Source organism: Phytophthora infestans, genomic scaffold (assembly GCF_000142945.1).
Source record: "Phytophthora infestans T30-4 supercont1.8 genomic scaffold, whole genome shotgun sequence".
NCBI classification, from domain to species: domain Eukaryota; phylum Oomycota; class Peronosporomycetes; order Peronosporales; family Peronosporaceae; genus Phytophthora; species Phytophthora infestans.
Window position 1 is genome coordinate 403,286 of NW_003303751.1, and position 16,772 is coordinate 420,057.

Consider the following 16,772-nt stretch of genomic DNA (forward strand, 5'->3'; position numbering starts at 1 on the left):
GCCTTCGTCGAAACTCACTTTAGCGCCCATCCGATATCCCCGGCAAAACGTCGTCTCGATGGTTTGCAAGATCGGCCGCACTTTCCACGCCTTATCACCTGACGCTGGAACTGTTGTACCGCTGGCAAAGTGGAGGAACAGAGTGATCATAGAGGAACCGAGTGATCATCTTGAAGCGGTCGCGTTTCATGTACCGCCCAAACGTCCCACGAGGCACCGCACCGTCGTCGCGTGTTGACCAGTGCTTACTCAAACCATCGGTATGTCCACACAGTGTCCTAGCCACGAGAAGGCCAACGACATGAATTATTTCATGAAGTTGCACGGGTTTCACTCTCTGCAGCTTTGCCTTGATCTCTTCTAGTGACTGCACTTGTTTTTGCGGGTCTTTATCGTGAGCTGCAAGCTGACGAAGTCGAGTTTTTTCGGCGATACTTGGAATACAATGCAGGCGATACGCATTGGTTTCGTCGGTGATGCGCACCCACAGAGCTTTTGGCAGGAAATAGAAAAACATACCAAGAGGCGAGGCAGCAAAAGCAGCAGCTGACTTGGTAGGCCCAAATGTGCCATTGTAGAGATCGTCAGCACTGTCCAGTTGTAGCTCACCTGTATTCAGTGCCATCCAGAATAAGTTAGCTCAAATACAACAATTCTGTAGCATACAGATTTATTACCGCTGTGGTTCTCATCATACAACTTCCAACCGGACAGTCCGAGCTGGCGCATGGCATCGTCATCTTGTCGAAATAGCTCGCTCTCATCTTCGAATTCGGTGTCCGACTCGATTTCACTCTTGTACTCAACACAAACTGCTGATGGTGGGGCAACTGCGTCATCTTCGTCGTCACTTTCTCCGTCGTCTGGAAATGGCTCCGAAGATACGTTGATATCGTCCGTCGCTAAGGGACCGAACAATACCTCCGTACGCATGGCGTCGATAAAACCTTCGGTGTCAAAGGCATCCACACCAATGTGACGACCACTCTCGCTTGAATTGACACTGGTGTCCAGCTCTGGATCCTCCTGAATACACGCATTGTCGCTACCTTGTTCTGCATACTCCAGATTAGATCCTTCACCTGATGAATGGGTGGCTTCCTCATCAGGGGAACGTGCCGCTGGACTTGAAACCGCTTCAGTAGTATCTGCAGCCGCCATCGTCAAAGGTGAGGCTCGTTGGGTAGCGTCGGCTTGATTTGCCAGAGTTCCAGCGGGGGCTTCGCTTGCAGCAGCAGCTTGAGTCGTCGGGGTTTCAATGAGCACTCGAGCGGACGCAGCAGCAAGTTTTTTCGGTGGGGGAAGCGGTAATTTCAGCTCAAGCATTCCCTCAGTCCGAGCAAACATCATAAGCTCGTTTTCTCCTACGCCAAATCAAGTTATTTAGTCTATGAAGGACTTTAGATAGCAATTGAGCGCTAACTTACCAACAAAGTGGTCAACGCGGCGCTGTGCTGCAACTAAGCTGCGAGCGACACCAGGCTTCACATAGGTAAAGTCCACACTTAACCCCTTCGGTTTTCTCGACTTCCATCCCTGCTTGGAAAGCTCGCGCCATAGCTGCTTGAATGTTTTTTCGTACGGGCCGTTCATTATGGGGAGAACGGATTGTGCGGGACGAGAGTAATGTGTGGTCTGTGAATCAAAACGGCTCATTACAGAATTTTCAAACCTCCATGAATTTTATATTGTCTTTTCTATGATGCCAGTGAAATCCCCGTCTATCTTCGCTGCGAAGATCTTCAATGATAAAGTCGCATACAAAAAGATAGTATGCGGTGAATTAGGCTGATGGTAAGCTCGTTTGATATAAGATCCTGTCCTACAGCTTATTCTGTATGATACAGAATATCGTCTTAGAAGGGTTAAGCGATTTTACCACATGGTCACCTCGATTTGGCGACCACATAAACAAGAGCACAAACATCAGAAACGACCGTAGTGCCCTCAATTAAGCGCCCAATTCCACAAGGTTTTATTGCAAGTTATTCCGATATATGACAAATCCTACATTATTTTATCCGATAAGCTATCGCTGAAGATTTATGTGAAGAATTGTTTAAATAAAAACATTGATTTATCAATGTAGATTTTTTATTGTTTGAGGATTTGAGCAGTAAGTGATCTGTAGCCATTTTCGACCGTACCTACAGAAGTTGAGAGCGACGTGGGAGCTAACCCCAGATAGACCAACGGTCTTACCAATTCAAGGGGGCTTAAATTCATCCTCCCTCGTTGATAATAATGCATTCCAGCACTTTTTGCAAGCTGAGGAAGCATTTTTCAATTGTTTGCTATTTAACACCATTAAAAGCAACTTCTACAGCTTTGATGAGCCCATCAATTTGGTTTGTAGGCTGCCGATACTGTATGCACTGAATCGCATTAAATATTCCCAAATCCATTATATTACAGTCGGGTGAGCGTGGTGGCTGACATACCATCTTAATCTTCCAATTTTCTTTAAGCCCAGCGGCAACAACTTCTCCGTGGTCTTCGTCCACGTGGGGGTCAGCGTTGTCCTGTTCGACACAAATTATCAACGTTTTTCGGCCTACACAATAATTAACAAATATCGCTTTCAGAAAAAAGCTAGCAAAAATTCAAACGTACCCGGCCATTTCTCGCGAATGGCTGGAAAAATATCCAGCACCATATGCACGTACACTTTTCTTGACATGCTCCCATTTTTTGTGATGGGTGTGTCGGCGGGTCGATTTTCGGAAGTCTTTTTTGCCTCGGTGCGCTCTACAAAAGGCCATACTCCGACTTTGCCATCGAAATATTTTTTTCTTGAAAAATCATAGCGTAGTCTTGCTACCGCTGCAAGAAACATGGCTTAAATAGAGTACCGCTTGTTGGGGCACGATCGGTAAGGTAGAGATTCCTCAGCCACCAAATAGTACCGAGAAGATACCTTGTACATGTTAAACCATTGTTCATCTATATGAACAACATCATACATATCATCAAAGCGATACAAAAGTCCGCCTAAAATATTTGAAAATATGATTATCAATTAAAAAATAGCTCAATAATTATAAGAAATTACTTACCAATGGGACGCTTCACTTGACCAAGAGCCCACGTCAACCTCTAAAGATTGTGATCACTTGTCAGTCAGTGTAGGCCTCACTCTTGCAATAAAGCGGCGCATATGAGGTAGCGCTGTAGAGTCGACCGCGGGATAGCGAAGGACATTTCTAGAGAGCACAGAGTCTGGCGCTGGCAAATCGGCACCGTAGCCACACGCTCGCCTACCTTTTTAACAGTGAGGCGAGTATTCTGAAGAGGATACGGCCGGCGGGGTAGCACAAGCGCGGCAGGGTTGTCTCGTAGGCCCCAGATGAGCTCAATGGCGGCCCGGCTTAGCCGAAAGAGCTTCTTGAAATATCGGAGGCGGCCCTTCTTACTCAGTGTAGTCAGGAAGGCCACCACCGCAACGCGCGTCTTCGGTGATATGTCCTTGGCTCCGAGCGTTCGCACCATCGAGGCAAATTCAGTTTTGCTCCGTTCTAGTGAGCAACCTTTTAGTACCTCCAACCAACCATTTTACTGTGGATGGATACCCCGCTTGCTCTAAAACTACAAACTAATCAAATCATTTTAACTTTTTGTGTACCACACAAAAAACAAAGTCCCTATAAATTGGTGGGACAGAGAAGTACTACGTAGAGCATTTGATAGCATGTGTCAATTAAATGTATATGTATTGCATTATTAATACTCGGAGCGCTCCCGGCCATGCCAACTAGATGTGGGACGGCGTGAGAAATTGGGTCCGTTTCCCACTAATATAGATGGTCTTCTGTTAATACCATTATAATAGTTTGTATTTCAGGTTTTGTATCCGGTTTGGATGATATCGTACAAAAGAGCTCTCGGATTGTAGCTGTAGTCTCTGTCCACAGTGCTTATGCTTTTAACGGAATATGGTAATTCGATAAAATCAAGAGCTAACAGCATGTATTTTGCGATTTCCAGGCTATTGTACTGGCCAGATAAACTGATACACCACTTGCACATAACTTCACGTAGCTCACCCAAAATCAAGCGCACAGCAAGCGCGCTTCTGCAATCAGAGCTGTTGGCTCTCAGGCTTTATTACTTTCCTACCTGCATCCACTCGTGTTCATTATTGGAGTCGCGATGTCCCACAAAGCACCCCAAGAAAAGCTACTGATTATCCGTACCCATCAGTATTTTCTCGCGGAAGCTCAACAACGGCTTGACCCTCTAGGTCAAGCTGTACGCAAGCGTATTGCTACGTGTCTTGCGGGGTCAGCGAGCACGGTTGCGCGCGTAGTGGTGCTCTGGGACGCCAGTGGCGACGATGCATTTACCGAGCCTCCAGCCAAGCGTGGTTGCCCGCCAAGGTCTGTAGGTGCAACTTTTCACGGATATATTACGGATATGGTACACAACGTAATTTATTAAAGAAACCTACGACAGCAAAAGTCATCTGTTCAACTATAAAGAATTTGCCTGGTGATATTATCCAGGAAAGCACAGTGAGACGGGCGTTGGGACGAATAGAGCTCAGCTACGTGCGAGGCAGAAAACGAGATCCAAGGGCAGACACGGAAGCAAATGTGACATTTCGGCAAAAATATCTTGCAAACAAAACGTCAAATCATACAGCACGCTTATATCCTAGAGTAACTGAATCTATTTAGACGAGAGCTATTGTAATGCGAACCACGTTGCGGGCGCAACATGTGTACTCAATAACTTGCCTCATTATGTGGCGAGTGGAGCAGGACAACTATACTTTATCTTTGACGCTGGAGCTGTCATGGTGAAGAATGATGGGCTGCACGCAGAATGGGTGCCGGGTGTAATTCGGACATGGCCCTCACACTTGAAGGCAGACGGAAACTCGGACTACCACGGCAACTTCACGGGCGAGCTTTTCGCCAGGTGGTTCGAAGAACTCTGCCGTCTATTACAGCATTGGTACGGGTCGTGCCGTATTCACATGGATGGCGCGGCGTACCACATGGTCATAGAAGACCCTGATCCTTTCAGCTCCAGGTCCAAGGCCGCCATGGTGGCTGCATGGCCAAAGCGTTACAGTCTCTAAAGATGACTGCACGAAGAAGCAGCTGGAGCGTCTCATTGCCCAGGTAAGTAAGGCGTGTGTGCTCTTCAGTTTTTTGAACTGATTGTCGTTGAGTTCTGAGCTATCGATCAGCAACACCTCCCACTAGTATACGCCCCCATATCATCCCGAGTTGCACCCAATCGAGATGATTTGGGGGGCGCTCAAGAATAGGATCGCCATGGGGCCAGCGTCCTCGGTGGCCGACCTGGGGAGCTAGATCGCTGCTGGTTTGGAGGCGATTACGTCTAAGGAATGGCTGGGGGCTTACAAGTAGATGAGAAAGCAAGAAAAAGCGTACATGAATCTGGTGCTACCTCCTCAAACAACCCCTGCACCGTCGGCTCAGGAGCTGCAAGACCTGAGCACCGCTGACGTTACAGACACGCAGAATGCGGTAAGCATCGAAACGTTGGAGGGGTACCATATTTATCTTTAATATATAGTTCTAGAGGTGTTTACATGGGCCAGGATATTAAATATGCGAGATCTTGTAAATTACAATCGAAATCCTCTGTTTGTACATAGTCTTGGCAAGATTGTCTACCAATCAATTTCAGGACACGTGTGTTTTGTTTAAGTATATCTCCATCGGGTCTTGGTTTTACGGGATCCTGTTTAGCTCATTAAACCAGACTGTACAGAGCTTTAGATGGTACCTATTCGTTAGTATATCGCCAGTAGAACGGAAGTTATTAACCGTTTAAGTCCGGTGATCTGTATTATACAGAATATGTAATAGTCTTGTACTAGCTTCCGTTCCCTCTTGCTGGCTTCATCTTGGGCTTCTTTGAGTACTCATTTCTGCGCACCGAGCCCGGTGGCACTCTCCCGAATCAGAAATAGGTACGTGCACTTTATTTGACGATCGGACGTTGTTGTTGGGTATAACCTGGCTGGCTTTACTGGGCGCTGCGTGTTTTCTCTCAGTGAAAGAGCGTTTGCCTTGCTCTATGCAGAAGGTTTACCATGATTTGTGTGGACTCCTTGCACTTATTGGCCTTGCGCTTTGTCGTTCGGTCACGAATGCGCTTTCTGCCGACATGACTTGCCTCATCCAGCACGAAGACTAGCGGGTGAGAAGGCTTAGTTTCTGCTTTTATGTTGCGTCAATGTGCTTCGCAATCTAGGTTCATGTGAGGAGTTCAACCGTCCAACTACTCGCCAGAATACTAATGAGGACCACGTTTTGCTTTTCAATATTGTTTTGTTCTGGGGGGGGGGATCACCAACCCCAAGTCTTATTCTGGATACACTTATCGTGCTTCCATCACAGTGCATCATCCCACCCGACAGCATTCAGACCATTTAATGCTTCCTGAACACGTTGAGGCTCCAGCAGCACGTTGGCATCTTGTATGACCAACTTCGCAGGAATGTCAACGTCTGATCCGCGATAGCCGACGAAGCAATGTAGCTACTTCTGGAGCTGGTACATTCCGGTCATCGCATTTGTCGTCATTTTCATGTTCACATTCACTGTCATTTCACCGTTTTACCTCAAAGGATTAACGTTTTGGGTTTTAGGGCTAAACCCTTCTGTTACCAACACTAGTTAAACGTAGCAAAATGCATCGTTTTACAACATCCATGCATTTCTGCAGAGTGTTCCAGGAAATGTGCAGGCTGACTAAACGGAATGGTAATGCCCTCGTTCTCGGTGTCTTCGGTTCGGCCGGCACATTAACATTGCACTCCACAAATCCTCAATGACGCCCCCCCCCCTCCACGCACACACATACACATTGAAGGTGAAAATACGAAATAAAAAAGATGGTCCGTTGCAATTGGATCCAAGTTGCTTAATGAAAAATGCTCTCCTCCCAGCCTTTTTAACACGCTACCGAGCTGCTTTCGTCGGTATTGCCATTCATCAACTTTAGTACCCGATAGCTCTAAGAATAAATGGTATAGCAAAAAACCCTCCCCGGTACTCCTGGGTTCCCCAACTTGTTGGTTTGCAGCATCTTTGGAGTGAAGACGATCACAACGCATTCTCATGTACGTAACATGGGTACGTTTGGACGATCTAGAAAAGAACGAATGAATTATTTTTCGCCAATAGCACCACTTGAACGCAAATAGGCCACTTGCACATTAATTCGAGCGCCCATCTTCACAATGAGGTAGACGCATTTTTCGCTAACAGCACGCATCTCGTTCGAGCCAAGACCCACCATTCTTGTTCCTCACCAGCCTGTTTATATAGCACTGTACGCTTTTAACCAAATAAGCTAAGCTCCTACTGTTTGATGTCGCGTTCTCAGGGCCTGGCTGAGTAATTTACGTCATTGAACTAAGAAACACCCCCACACAATGTCCTTGCAGAAGAAGGTTTTTAGCCCCCCCCCAGGTATAGTTTTGCTTAAACTTAAATCAGGTGGATGACTATCGTACGTAACCAACCCAATCTAGCACATGTCGCTTATTCGCTTTTGAGACGGCCCTGTGACACGACATGTTACTGTCAGATTGTACGATATCCGTGTCATCTTAGAATCCTTGTTCGCCGAGCACGGTAAGGCATCACCACTTTGATAAACTCCATATTCAATCCAACTGTAGCGCCACTGCGCAAGCTGGCCCTCGATTGGTACACTTCTTGTCGTTGTTTGCACCGCCGCAGCACACGACAGCCGCTGTTGCTTTCAAACAGTGGTAGCTCGACGTGACCCATGCTAATCCAATATACGTGCGGTGAATTGATGTGACCAATTTTGCCCTCCATCCTTTAGTCTCCAGGCTATCAACCCTAACTAATTTAAGTTGGGGTTGTTGTCGCCAATGTACGTTTGAATGGCGACGTAAGTTCTGAATGCGGTAGTTAGTTACTCTGGACTCGTACGGTCACATCACCAGCTCGTTCGCTGGATCTATCCTTTCCATCGTATTCTTCGAAGAAATATGCCGTGTTCGCTCGTATAGTAGTCATCATCAAAACCTGGGTGCATGAATACACGTCACTAGCTGACGCAAACCCATGCCATCTTCATCCAGCAGGCGTAGCGGTAATAAGCCTTCCACGCACATGACAACACAACGCACTTGCATTTTGTTGTGTGATCTTACCACTCGAATTCTGTGCTTATCCTGTCAATGCGTGAACTTAGATACAGTTGATTGATCAGTGTCGGGTTTTAGATTAGCGCATTTTGCATTCTAGTGACCTCCTTTATCACACGCAAAACGTACACGAGTTTCAGGCTTTTTGCCCTTTATCACCCCTTCATATTTGCATGCTGAGGTGCAGAACCCCCTTCGCCCGATCCGGTCAAAGATCAAGCATCGTATACCACCAACATAGATCTCGCCACCGGAAGGGCTACTCGTAGCATCTATTCCAGCTCTCCAGCTTGGCTACAAGCTTGCTGAACCAGCTGTACCTGTTTTCACAGTAGACGTCAGCGCTGACTGCCGTCATGACGTAAATAAATGCTACTAGCGCACCAGAAGAATCGGCACTCGCTGCATTACTCTTGCTTGGTCACGCATATCACTCGCCAGATACCCCTAGCGTCGGTGGGCTCAGAAACAGCTCGTTTGAAGCGCAGATTGAAGCGATTGGGTAAACCCGATTGATAAAAAGAAGATTAAAAAGACGTTTTTTCAAGAGAGAAAGTTTAGGATTAAAAAGGAAACCCTGCAGGTGAGATCCCCTTGTTGTACATAATATATACAAAAACGATACTAAAACTAGTAGACAGTCTACCGTATACTGAGACCGGCTCAAATAGCAGTGGAGTGGTGGGGCTCGACACACATTCGTCACACAATCAAGAAGTATTTCTCAATGCCTATCATCTTTTAAACAGGATGCCTGGTTTATCAAATCTCTAAATTAAACCTGTCAAAAAGGGGGGGGGGTCAATAAGGTGGAATACTAAATTTATAAAGCCGTTCTTAGCACAGGTAGACAGGCTATAAGTGTTGTATCTGCGATCTGCGAGTCCCGATCGCGTAACCGTCAGAATAAATTAAGTAGCTCCGATCTTAAAAGGGGTGTTTATGCACCGCCCACTACGGTTTTGGCTGGTGGATCGTATTTAGATGTTCAAGATGTACCATAAATCTGAGCTCTTTCTTTAGGCGGTTGCACAAGGGTATTACAGCAGTTTTAAAGTGCTCGGAGTTCGCTATTCAGCTCCCGATAACATCAAGTGCAACTGGCGCTGCTGCAAATGTGTTTCAGAAGAAGAGCACGGAGGGAGTTCTGGACGACTGTGTCGGCTGCGTAAATGGTAATGCTGTTTAATATAATATATTGACACCTTCGCAAAAGACGGCAGGAAACGTACCAGTCTATTTCTCTGGTCACTATCAGCACATGGATCTAAATATTCAAGCACCCTGTGATGCCAAGTGTCGCTATATGTTCTTCGTTGTCTCTGCTGCTGGTGAATCAAGTGACGTGTGGGCATTTAAAAGGACGAATCTGGCAAAGGCTGTTGGTGAGTCAAAAATGACACTGAGATTCTTGGGTAAGTGGTTTGCGGCGTTCATTCATCGTTGTGCTGAAAATCCTACCGTTTTTGATCATTTTTCATACGCTGAGCGACAAGCGCAAACACTACATCTTTTTTTTGTTTTTGTATCCTTTGATACCACTGGCAATATGGAAGTCGCGCGATTCGAAAGTTCTCATCTTTAAGAGGTCGACTCCGCTCACGCTGGTAATAGCTGACACATACACAGCGATGGCCTCACGGTCAGCCGCCTTCATTTCTATTTAAAGTCGTCGAAACTCAGCTGACCTAGTATCATGACCGAATTGTCAACTTGGGGGATGTGCAGTGTCGTCTCGGTAATAGAGTCGAGTGGCGTCTCGAGTGCAGGTGCCGGCGCGCGGAAGACTTGAGCGAGGTCAAGAGAGCTTGTCGATCGAAATGTACTGTCATGTCCAGCGGCTTCGCTCGTTTGAGGGTCTATATTCTCATGTATCGATGGTTGGGTAAAAGGGATGGAGCTCGGAAAGTGGATGGTGTGTCCAACGATAAGAACGACGAAGGAGTTGTGCGCTCATCGACAGAAACCGGCGTGTCAAGTACTGCATGTACCGGTACAATGGCTCAGCTTCTGTTAACTTTTCGATTACGAACGCTTGTTAAGCGATATTAACAGCTACATCATCGTTGCAGTTTGCTAGGAGCTCAACGATTATCAATTCCTTATTTCTGACCCAAAATGAATAGTGTGATAGTCAAGTGCTCACCGAGCAATAGCACCGATTATTCTCGGTCACCACATAGTGATAAAGAACATTTCACGTTTTGGTGATCTACAGCAGCTTTGCAGCAGTGAGTGCAGAAGTAACGCTCTTCGGGGGTTCAAAGTCTCACGCAACAGAGCTGGGATTACTGCCTGGCAACTTGATCTGTCATGGCAGCTGATGCCACAAGCCCGGCAGCATCACCGAGTACATATACAGCGACACAGCTAGATCGGCACTTGTCTACCCTGCGCCCCCTCTTCACACTCATGTCCAGCCCCCTATCCGCTGTACAACGCCTTCAAGGACACGTGGCTCAGCACTAGCTCTTAGAACATCACCCCTTCCACGTTCTCCAAGACTACGTACGTTACGTACGCCGGCTCGAGCTCATGCAGAACCCCTTCCCGGAGCGTATCGACAGACGAAGCACGCTCTTTGCGCGATTGGTCCTCACAAGCCTGAGCGGTGGGACTTCATACGGTTGGTTCCACATGAGCTTAATGCGTCACCTGTAATGGGTCAAAAGCGGACTTCAAAGGACGCTGCATATGCCTAGTGAGAGAGGTATAACTGTAAGGTTACTTACTCGTTTGGGCGACTCTTGGTGTGAACTTGCACATGGAGAAGTACCATATGGATGTGTTACTGAAACCAAAGCGGACAAAGGAAAATGAAACGGCGGTGCTAACAGAGAAGTGGCTGCAGAATGCGCACCGGAAACTTCAAAGCACTATTAAAACACAGGCTCAGCAGAATTATGCTGACGGCCTGTTAGCCAAGTGGGTTGCAGAGTTTATGCGGTCATTATCAATTGTGGAGGACCCTGGGCTTTGTGAATTTTACGGTTTCTCACGTATGGGCTTGTTGGTATCATATGAGACGTACCTGGGGTCATACAACTGCAAAACGACGTCGTCCGGATTGCCGCTGAACTCAGAGCGTCATTGAAAGCACGAATATGCTCCGGCTGTCGGCGCATCTGCGTCACTATTGATATCTGCACAGGCGGAAGAGCACATAGCTTTATAGCGTTTACGCCGCATTTTGCGGACGCAGATTTCATGCTCTGCAATTGGACACATGCAATAGAAGCCTTATCAGGAATTCATACGGGTGTTGCCATTGCAGCATGTTTGAATACCATGCTGAAGCGATGGGATTTAAGCCCTGCAATGTGAACAAATTGTTGGTTCTGTTATGGTGCTGCAAACGTGGTTCTGGGAAGCAGCATTCTAGGCGTGAAGAACATGTCATGTATTACTCATTCGCTGCGCTAGGTAGCTGGTGGGGCACTTTCACGGTTCGTGAAGCGCTCTGAATCAAGTGCATCAGAGAGATTAGTAATTGCCGTTGCCGGCCAAGACTTCGAACTGGCATTGTCTGAGCCAGACCAAGAAGCTTTCGGTGGAAACAAAGATCAAGCCACTCAGCCAGAGCGGGCTGCGTCACTAGCAGCGGTTAAGTAGTCTTTATCCACACCACTTTCGGAACGAGACGGGTCAGATCGATCCGCACTTATCCAGATTTTGAAGACGGCTCAAACGTTTCGCGTCCTCGCCACCTACTTTCACAAGTCGGCTAAGGGAGCAAATCGTCTTGACAAAATTCAAGCCAAATCCTGGAAACAGGCAGCACTTCGCGTGGTTACTGGCTGCCCAACACACTGGAGCTCGTGTCGTGACATGGCGAGTCGTATGAATGAACTGGAAGCCCCTCTAGATGATTTTGGCACATAATTGGAGATGCCCGAAGGAAAAACGGAGTTTAGATAACTAAATCAGGACAAGTACCCAACCCCGAGAGAGTGGTTCTCGATCAAGTACCCGGTGGCGCTCCTTGATCCAATAGCTGCCGTGGTTAATGCTCTGGAGGTTTGTAGCTATCCTACCTGAGCACTGGCTTTCACCATGCCTCGTCGAATATAAAAGGCGCTCAGCAGTCCATCCACTTGTTGGCACTGCTCCTACCGTTGAGCAGCTTTGTGCCGCATGTTAAATCGAATTTGCAGCGTATTTCGCAGATACAAGGAATACTCCAGGTAGACAAGACCCACAACTGTGGCGGTCAAGCAAAGGTCACAAGTTCCCATTGCTCAAGTTGCTGGCAAGGAAGTAGCTCGGTTGCGTGGCTACATCAGTATTATCAGAACGGGCATTTTCAACAGCAGGTAACAGTCACATCTACGCGTTATCAGATGGATAGCGAGCTAATGCGCGGCTTAGACTTCATCTCTGAGAGCTATGCTGGGCCAAAAAATAAAATAAACGATCAATGAGAGAATATTCACGTATAATAAGACAAAAGGTCTGCGTCGACAACAAGCTGATTGACGTCTTAAACTCAATTTCTTGAGGACTGCCCTACCACACCAAGACCGCAGTCATCGGAAAAGCGCAGCCTGAAGCTGCGGTCTCGACAGTAGGTCACCCGGAGTAATACATGTTACTTTGTTTTTTTAGTCTGCATAGGATTGATGCTCTTGACAAGCTCAAATTTTTTGTAACAAACTGTACGAATACTTCGCGAATAGCTCCTGTCGGTTTATGCTGCTGTTTTACTCATACCGTAGCCAGTTCTTGTAATTGATACATGTCTTCGTTTATCCCCTAATCTCTTACTTCCAAAAAACGCACTATGATGAAATACGATACCCTCCAATATTGCATCATCGTTTTAAAAGCATTCTCTCCGCACAATCAATAGCATAAAATCCATTCACAGACGATATTAATGAGCGGCAGCTTGCACGTGGACCGCGAGCTGCTTTGGCGGAAGCTCTTTGCCTTCGACCATCAACCTGAGGATGCGCTCACCGGTATTCAAGACAGCACTGATCATCTGTGCGGTGTCATCCAGACTGCCGTAGCCCATGGGCGTCACGAGCCTTTGCGCCAGATGCTGTTGCAGCGACTCGGATATTGGCTACGCTCAGATGTGGTGCCGCCGTTTTGGAGCTTCTTTGACGCTTTACCAATTGAAATTGGGCGTAGCAGAGATGTCAGACGTGGTCGTAGACATGTTGCTCTGCTGTGCGCGCAGCAGCTTACGCTAGCGCTACAATTCGCCGAAGACGCCTTTGCCCATTGCGTGCAGATCGCTAGTCTCTTCGATGACCATGTACAGCTTAAAGATGGACAGCCGACTATGTTGCAAGAGCTCAGGACCACTTTTCGCTGCCTAGTGTTTGAGGATACGCGGACAGTTGTGAAATTTGAAGAACTGTTGCTAATTTTCTTCTCTATGAGCTTCCAGAAGTTTCGGGGCAAGGAGAAGTCGCAGACTTTTGACTCCAGACCCATCCGACAGACATTACTACAGCTGGAATGGCTACATGTAGCCGAGCCGGCACTACTGAGAGTATTACACTCGCAGATCAAGAAGGTGGTCAAGTCGACGTGTGGAGAGGTGTACGATGAGCTGTTTCTGACAGAAGTGGAGCAGTGGGCGTGCTCTGAATTGCTGCCGTGGCTGGAGGAGATCATGCAGACTAAAGACGAAGCGTCGACAGGCAAGTGGAGAGAAATTCTGTCCCGACATGTGCGACAGGAGTTTGGGAGTCAACGTATTAAGCAGCTCTTTGAGATTATCAAGGAGTTCCCAGACAGGTGAGGAGAGCTGGAGATAGGTGTATAGCGATGATGAATAACTAGACTTGGTCATGCAGCGTTCCAGCTCTAGAAGACTTGAGACTGTGTCTTGAGCGCACACAGCAGCACGGTGAACTTTTGCAGGAGTTTCGAGGTGCATTGCAGTCGAGGCTACTGCAGCCAGGAGCTAACACGTCTGCGATTCTCGATATTTATGTATCTACTATCAAGGTACAGTGGTCTACTATTTTGTTGGTGGTTTGAGATAGTACCTTACTTTACTTCTTGAAGGCGTTCCGGCTGTTAGACCCCAAGGGTGTGTTGCTCGAAGCTTTGAGCTGCCCGGTGAAAGAGGTAAACAATAAACCTAAAGATGGCACGTACGCGGATGGGATAGCTAATGTCTATGAACTTCATATTGACAGTATCTGAGGAAACGCAAAGACACAGTGCGCTGCATTGTCCAGAGTCTCACTGATGAACAAAGCGGCGACTTGTTCGAGGAACTTCGTCGAGACAATATGCGCATTATCCAACATGACGATGACAGCGATGACGACGAGGACATGTCACCCGATGCATGGGAACCGGATCCGATTGAAGCCGACCCGACAAAAACATCGCGTAGCCGAAGCAGTGATGACATCCTACGGATTCTTGTACGCTTGCTGATTGCACGATTATTTGCGATAACTTGTTGCTGAAGCTTTTATTTTTGTTAGGTCAACATTTACGGAAGCCGCGATTTTTTTGTGAATGAATATCGGATGATGTTGGCGGATAAGCTGCTGCAGAATCTCGAATTCGATACAGATCGTGACGTGCAGACGCTGGAGTTACTTAAGCTGCGCTTTGGCGAAGATAGCTTGCAACAATGTGAGATCATGGTGCGTGACATTGAGGATTCCAAGCGGCTCAATGGAAACGTTCAATCAACGTTGGAGAGATCTGGGGCCACGGCGATAGTAGCCGTCCAAGGAAGCTCTGGCGAAGAAGCAAAGGGGCTTTTTGCCCAACCTGGAGCCTTCTCCACTCGGATCGACGCTACGATCGTTTCTCAGCAGTTTTGGCCGTCATTGCAAGGTGACGACTTCGTGCTGCACCCGAAAGTGTCGAAGGATATTGATGCGTTCAAAAACGCATACCACGTATTACGCAACCCGCGGTCTTTGGAGTGGAATACTTCGCTTGGCTCCGTTCAGGTGCGTTGACTTGACGCGTTTAAACTATCATTGTACTCGCACTAATCATCTCGTGTTACGGCTTTTATGTAGCTCTCCATCGAGTTGGAAGGTGAAGAGCGCGAGTTTAACGTCTCACCTCTTCAAGCCACAATGATACTCTACTTTGAAGAGAAAGGTGAGTCACATATATGTGGAAGATACTATCCCAATGAAGTCCTTACACTTTGATATTTTTCAGATCGATGGAGTGTTGAGGAGCTTGCTACGAAGCTGGAAATCTCAGCTGATGTACTGCTGAAGCACGTGTCTCTGTGGGTTAATCACGGGTTAGTATCATTTGCATCAGGGCGAAGAGAGCTGGTGGCTAGCGTGTCCTTCCAAGACACTCGGTGCAACGATGACTCGATGGTTGAAGAGCTCGAAACTGCAGTGTCATCGGACGCACAGGCAGAAGAGGATTTTAAGGTTCTGGAGACGTACATCGTGGGGATGCTCTCGAATTTCGGGTCTCTGAGTATTCAGCGAATCCACAACATGCTCTCTACATTCGCTCGAAGTGGCGCCCAACCATGTACGTGAGCCACAGCAGTTCGTCAAGGCAAAGTTCAAACTTTCTGACGATTTATTTGTTGCTATGTTGAAGACACCAAGACGATCTCGGGGCTTTCTGTGGTGCTCGGCAAGCTTGTCAACACAAACAAGCTCGAGTTCGTTGGCGGCCAGTATCAATTGGCCAAGTAGCTTGCTCCGCCTTCCCTAGTGTAATATCTTTCCCGACCTTCAGAAGCCATCAGGACAGGTCTTGCGCGTGTGGCCAATTGCAGCACACGTCAAGCAGATCGGCTTTGGTGCTGCTTCAGTCTTCTTCCCACGCTTGGGCGAGAGTTGACCCAGCGAGTACGCTCTCGCCAGCCGCTTCTCGTACGTTAGCCCGCTGTGGCAGCCAAACTGAAGCAAGAATAGGAGTATTAACTAAAAGTACTATTTACAAAGAAGTCTTTTCCTCACCTTGGCATTCGTCTCAAGGTCCTTTGGCACGTCGTAGTACTTCTACAATAGCACGTCAATACTAGGTGAAAAGAATCGTGTAGTACATCTCTACGTGCCTTAATGAACTCGACGATCGTCTTCATCTCCTTGGACACCTCGTGCTTTTCATGCTTGCGTTTGTACTTGACCGTCTACAGAAATACACCGTTAAGAAACTGAGGTAGTGCTACTCTAAAGCTGTTTTAGACGCCCACCTGGTAGATAAAGGTAGGAACGTGGTCGCCCGACTCTTCGTCGCTAGCAGTAGGCGTTGTGGTCTCCTTCTTCTTGGAGACATGTTGCTTCTTAACGACCGGCAACGAGTCCACCTTCTTCCCGTGCGCCGTGGGCTGCTTAGTCACGCGCATAAAGCTCGTAATCTTGGTCATATTTACTGGCTGGACTTTGAATTTAAAAAGTCTTCTATCGATTAAGAAAACATTTATTGAGCAAGTTGAAGTGCGACATGCAACGTAAGCAAATTAAGAGCACCGTAGCAGAAACTTAAGCACTTCAGCCCCCTTTTTCTTAGAGAAAAAACTTCTTGTGTGCATGGAGTACGCGAGAGAGAAGAATTGTAAGTAGCTTTCTAGTACCTACACGATCGAGTGGCCAGCGTTGAAGCGCGCGCAATTATGCAGCGTGTCGCTGGCGTATGCGGT

The 16,772-nt window shown here is 47.3% G+C and overlaps 3 protein-coding genes across 3 annotated transcripts; 2 read left to right on the forward strand and 1 right to left on the reverse strand.

Annotated features, from left to right (window-relative positions):
- Positions 1–4,149: 4,149 nt before the first annotated feature.
- Positions 4,150–4,662, forward strand: PITG_06230 (uncharacterized protein; the record flags this gene model as incomplete). Its single annotated transcript, XM_002998344.1, has 3 exons — positions 4,150–4,425; positions 4,503–4,592; positions 4,642–4,662. The coding sequence occupies 3 exons, from the start codon at positions 4,150–4,152 to the stop codon at positions 4,660–4,662; spliced, it is 387 nt and encodes a 128-aa protein (XP_002998390.1).
- An 8,378-nt stretch (positions 4,663–13,040) lies between these two features.
- Positions 13,041–16,057, forward strand: PITG_06231 (anaphase-promoting complex subunit, putative; the record flags this gene model as incomplete). Its single annotated transcript, XM_002998345.1, has 9 exons — positions 13,041–13,915; positions 13,975–14,128; positions 14,189–14,251; positions 14,323–14,556; positions 14,620–14,823; positions 14,959–15,099; positions 15,172–15,256; positions 15,320–15,652; positions 15,725–16,057. 9 exons carry the CDS (start codon positions 13,041–13,043, stop codon positions 15,820–15,822), a joined length of 2,187 nt encoding a protein of 728 aa, XP_002998391.1.
- On the reverse strand, positions 15,862–16,499 carry PITG_06232 (uncharacterized protein; the record flags this gene model as incomplete). Its single annotated transcript, XM_002998346.1, has 5 exons — positions 15,862–16,029; positions 16,090–16,131; positions 16,203–16,262; positions 16,326–16,368; positions 16,432–16,499. 5 exons carry the CDS (start codon positions 16,497–16,499, stop codon positions 15,862–15,864), a joined length of 381 nt encoding a protein of 126 aa, XP_002998392.1.
- Positions 16,500–16,772: the final 273 nt, after the last annotated feature.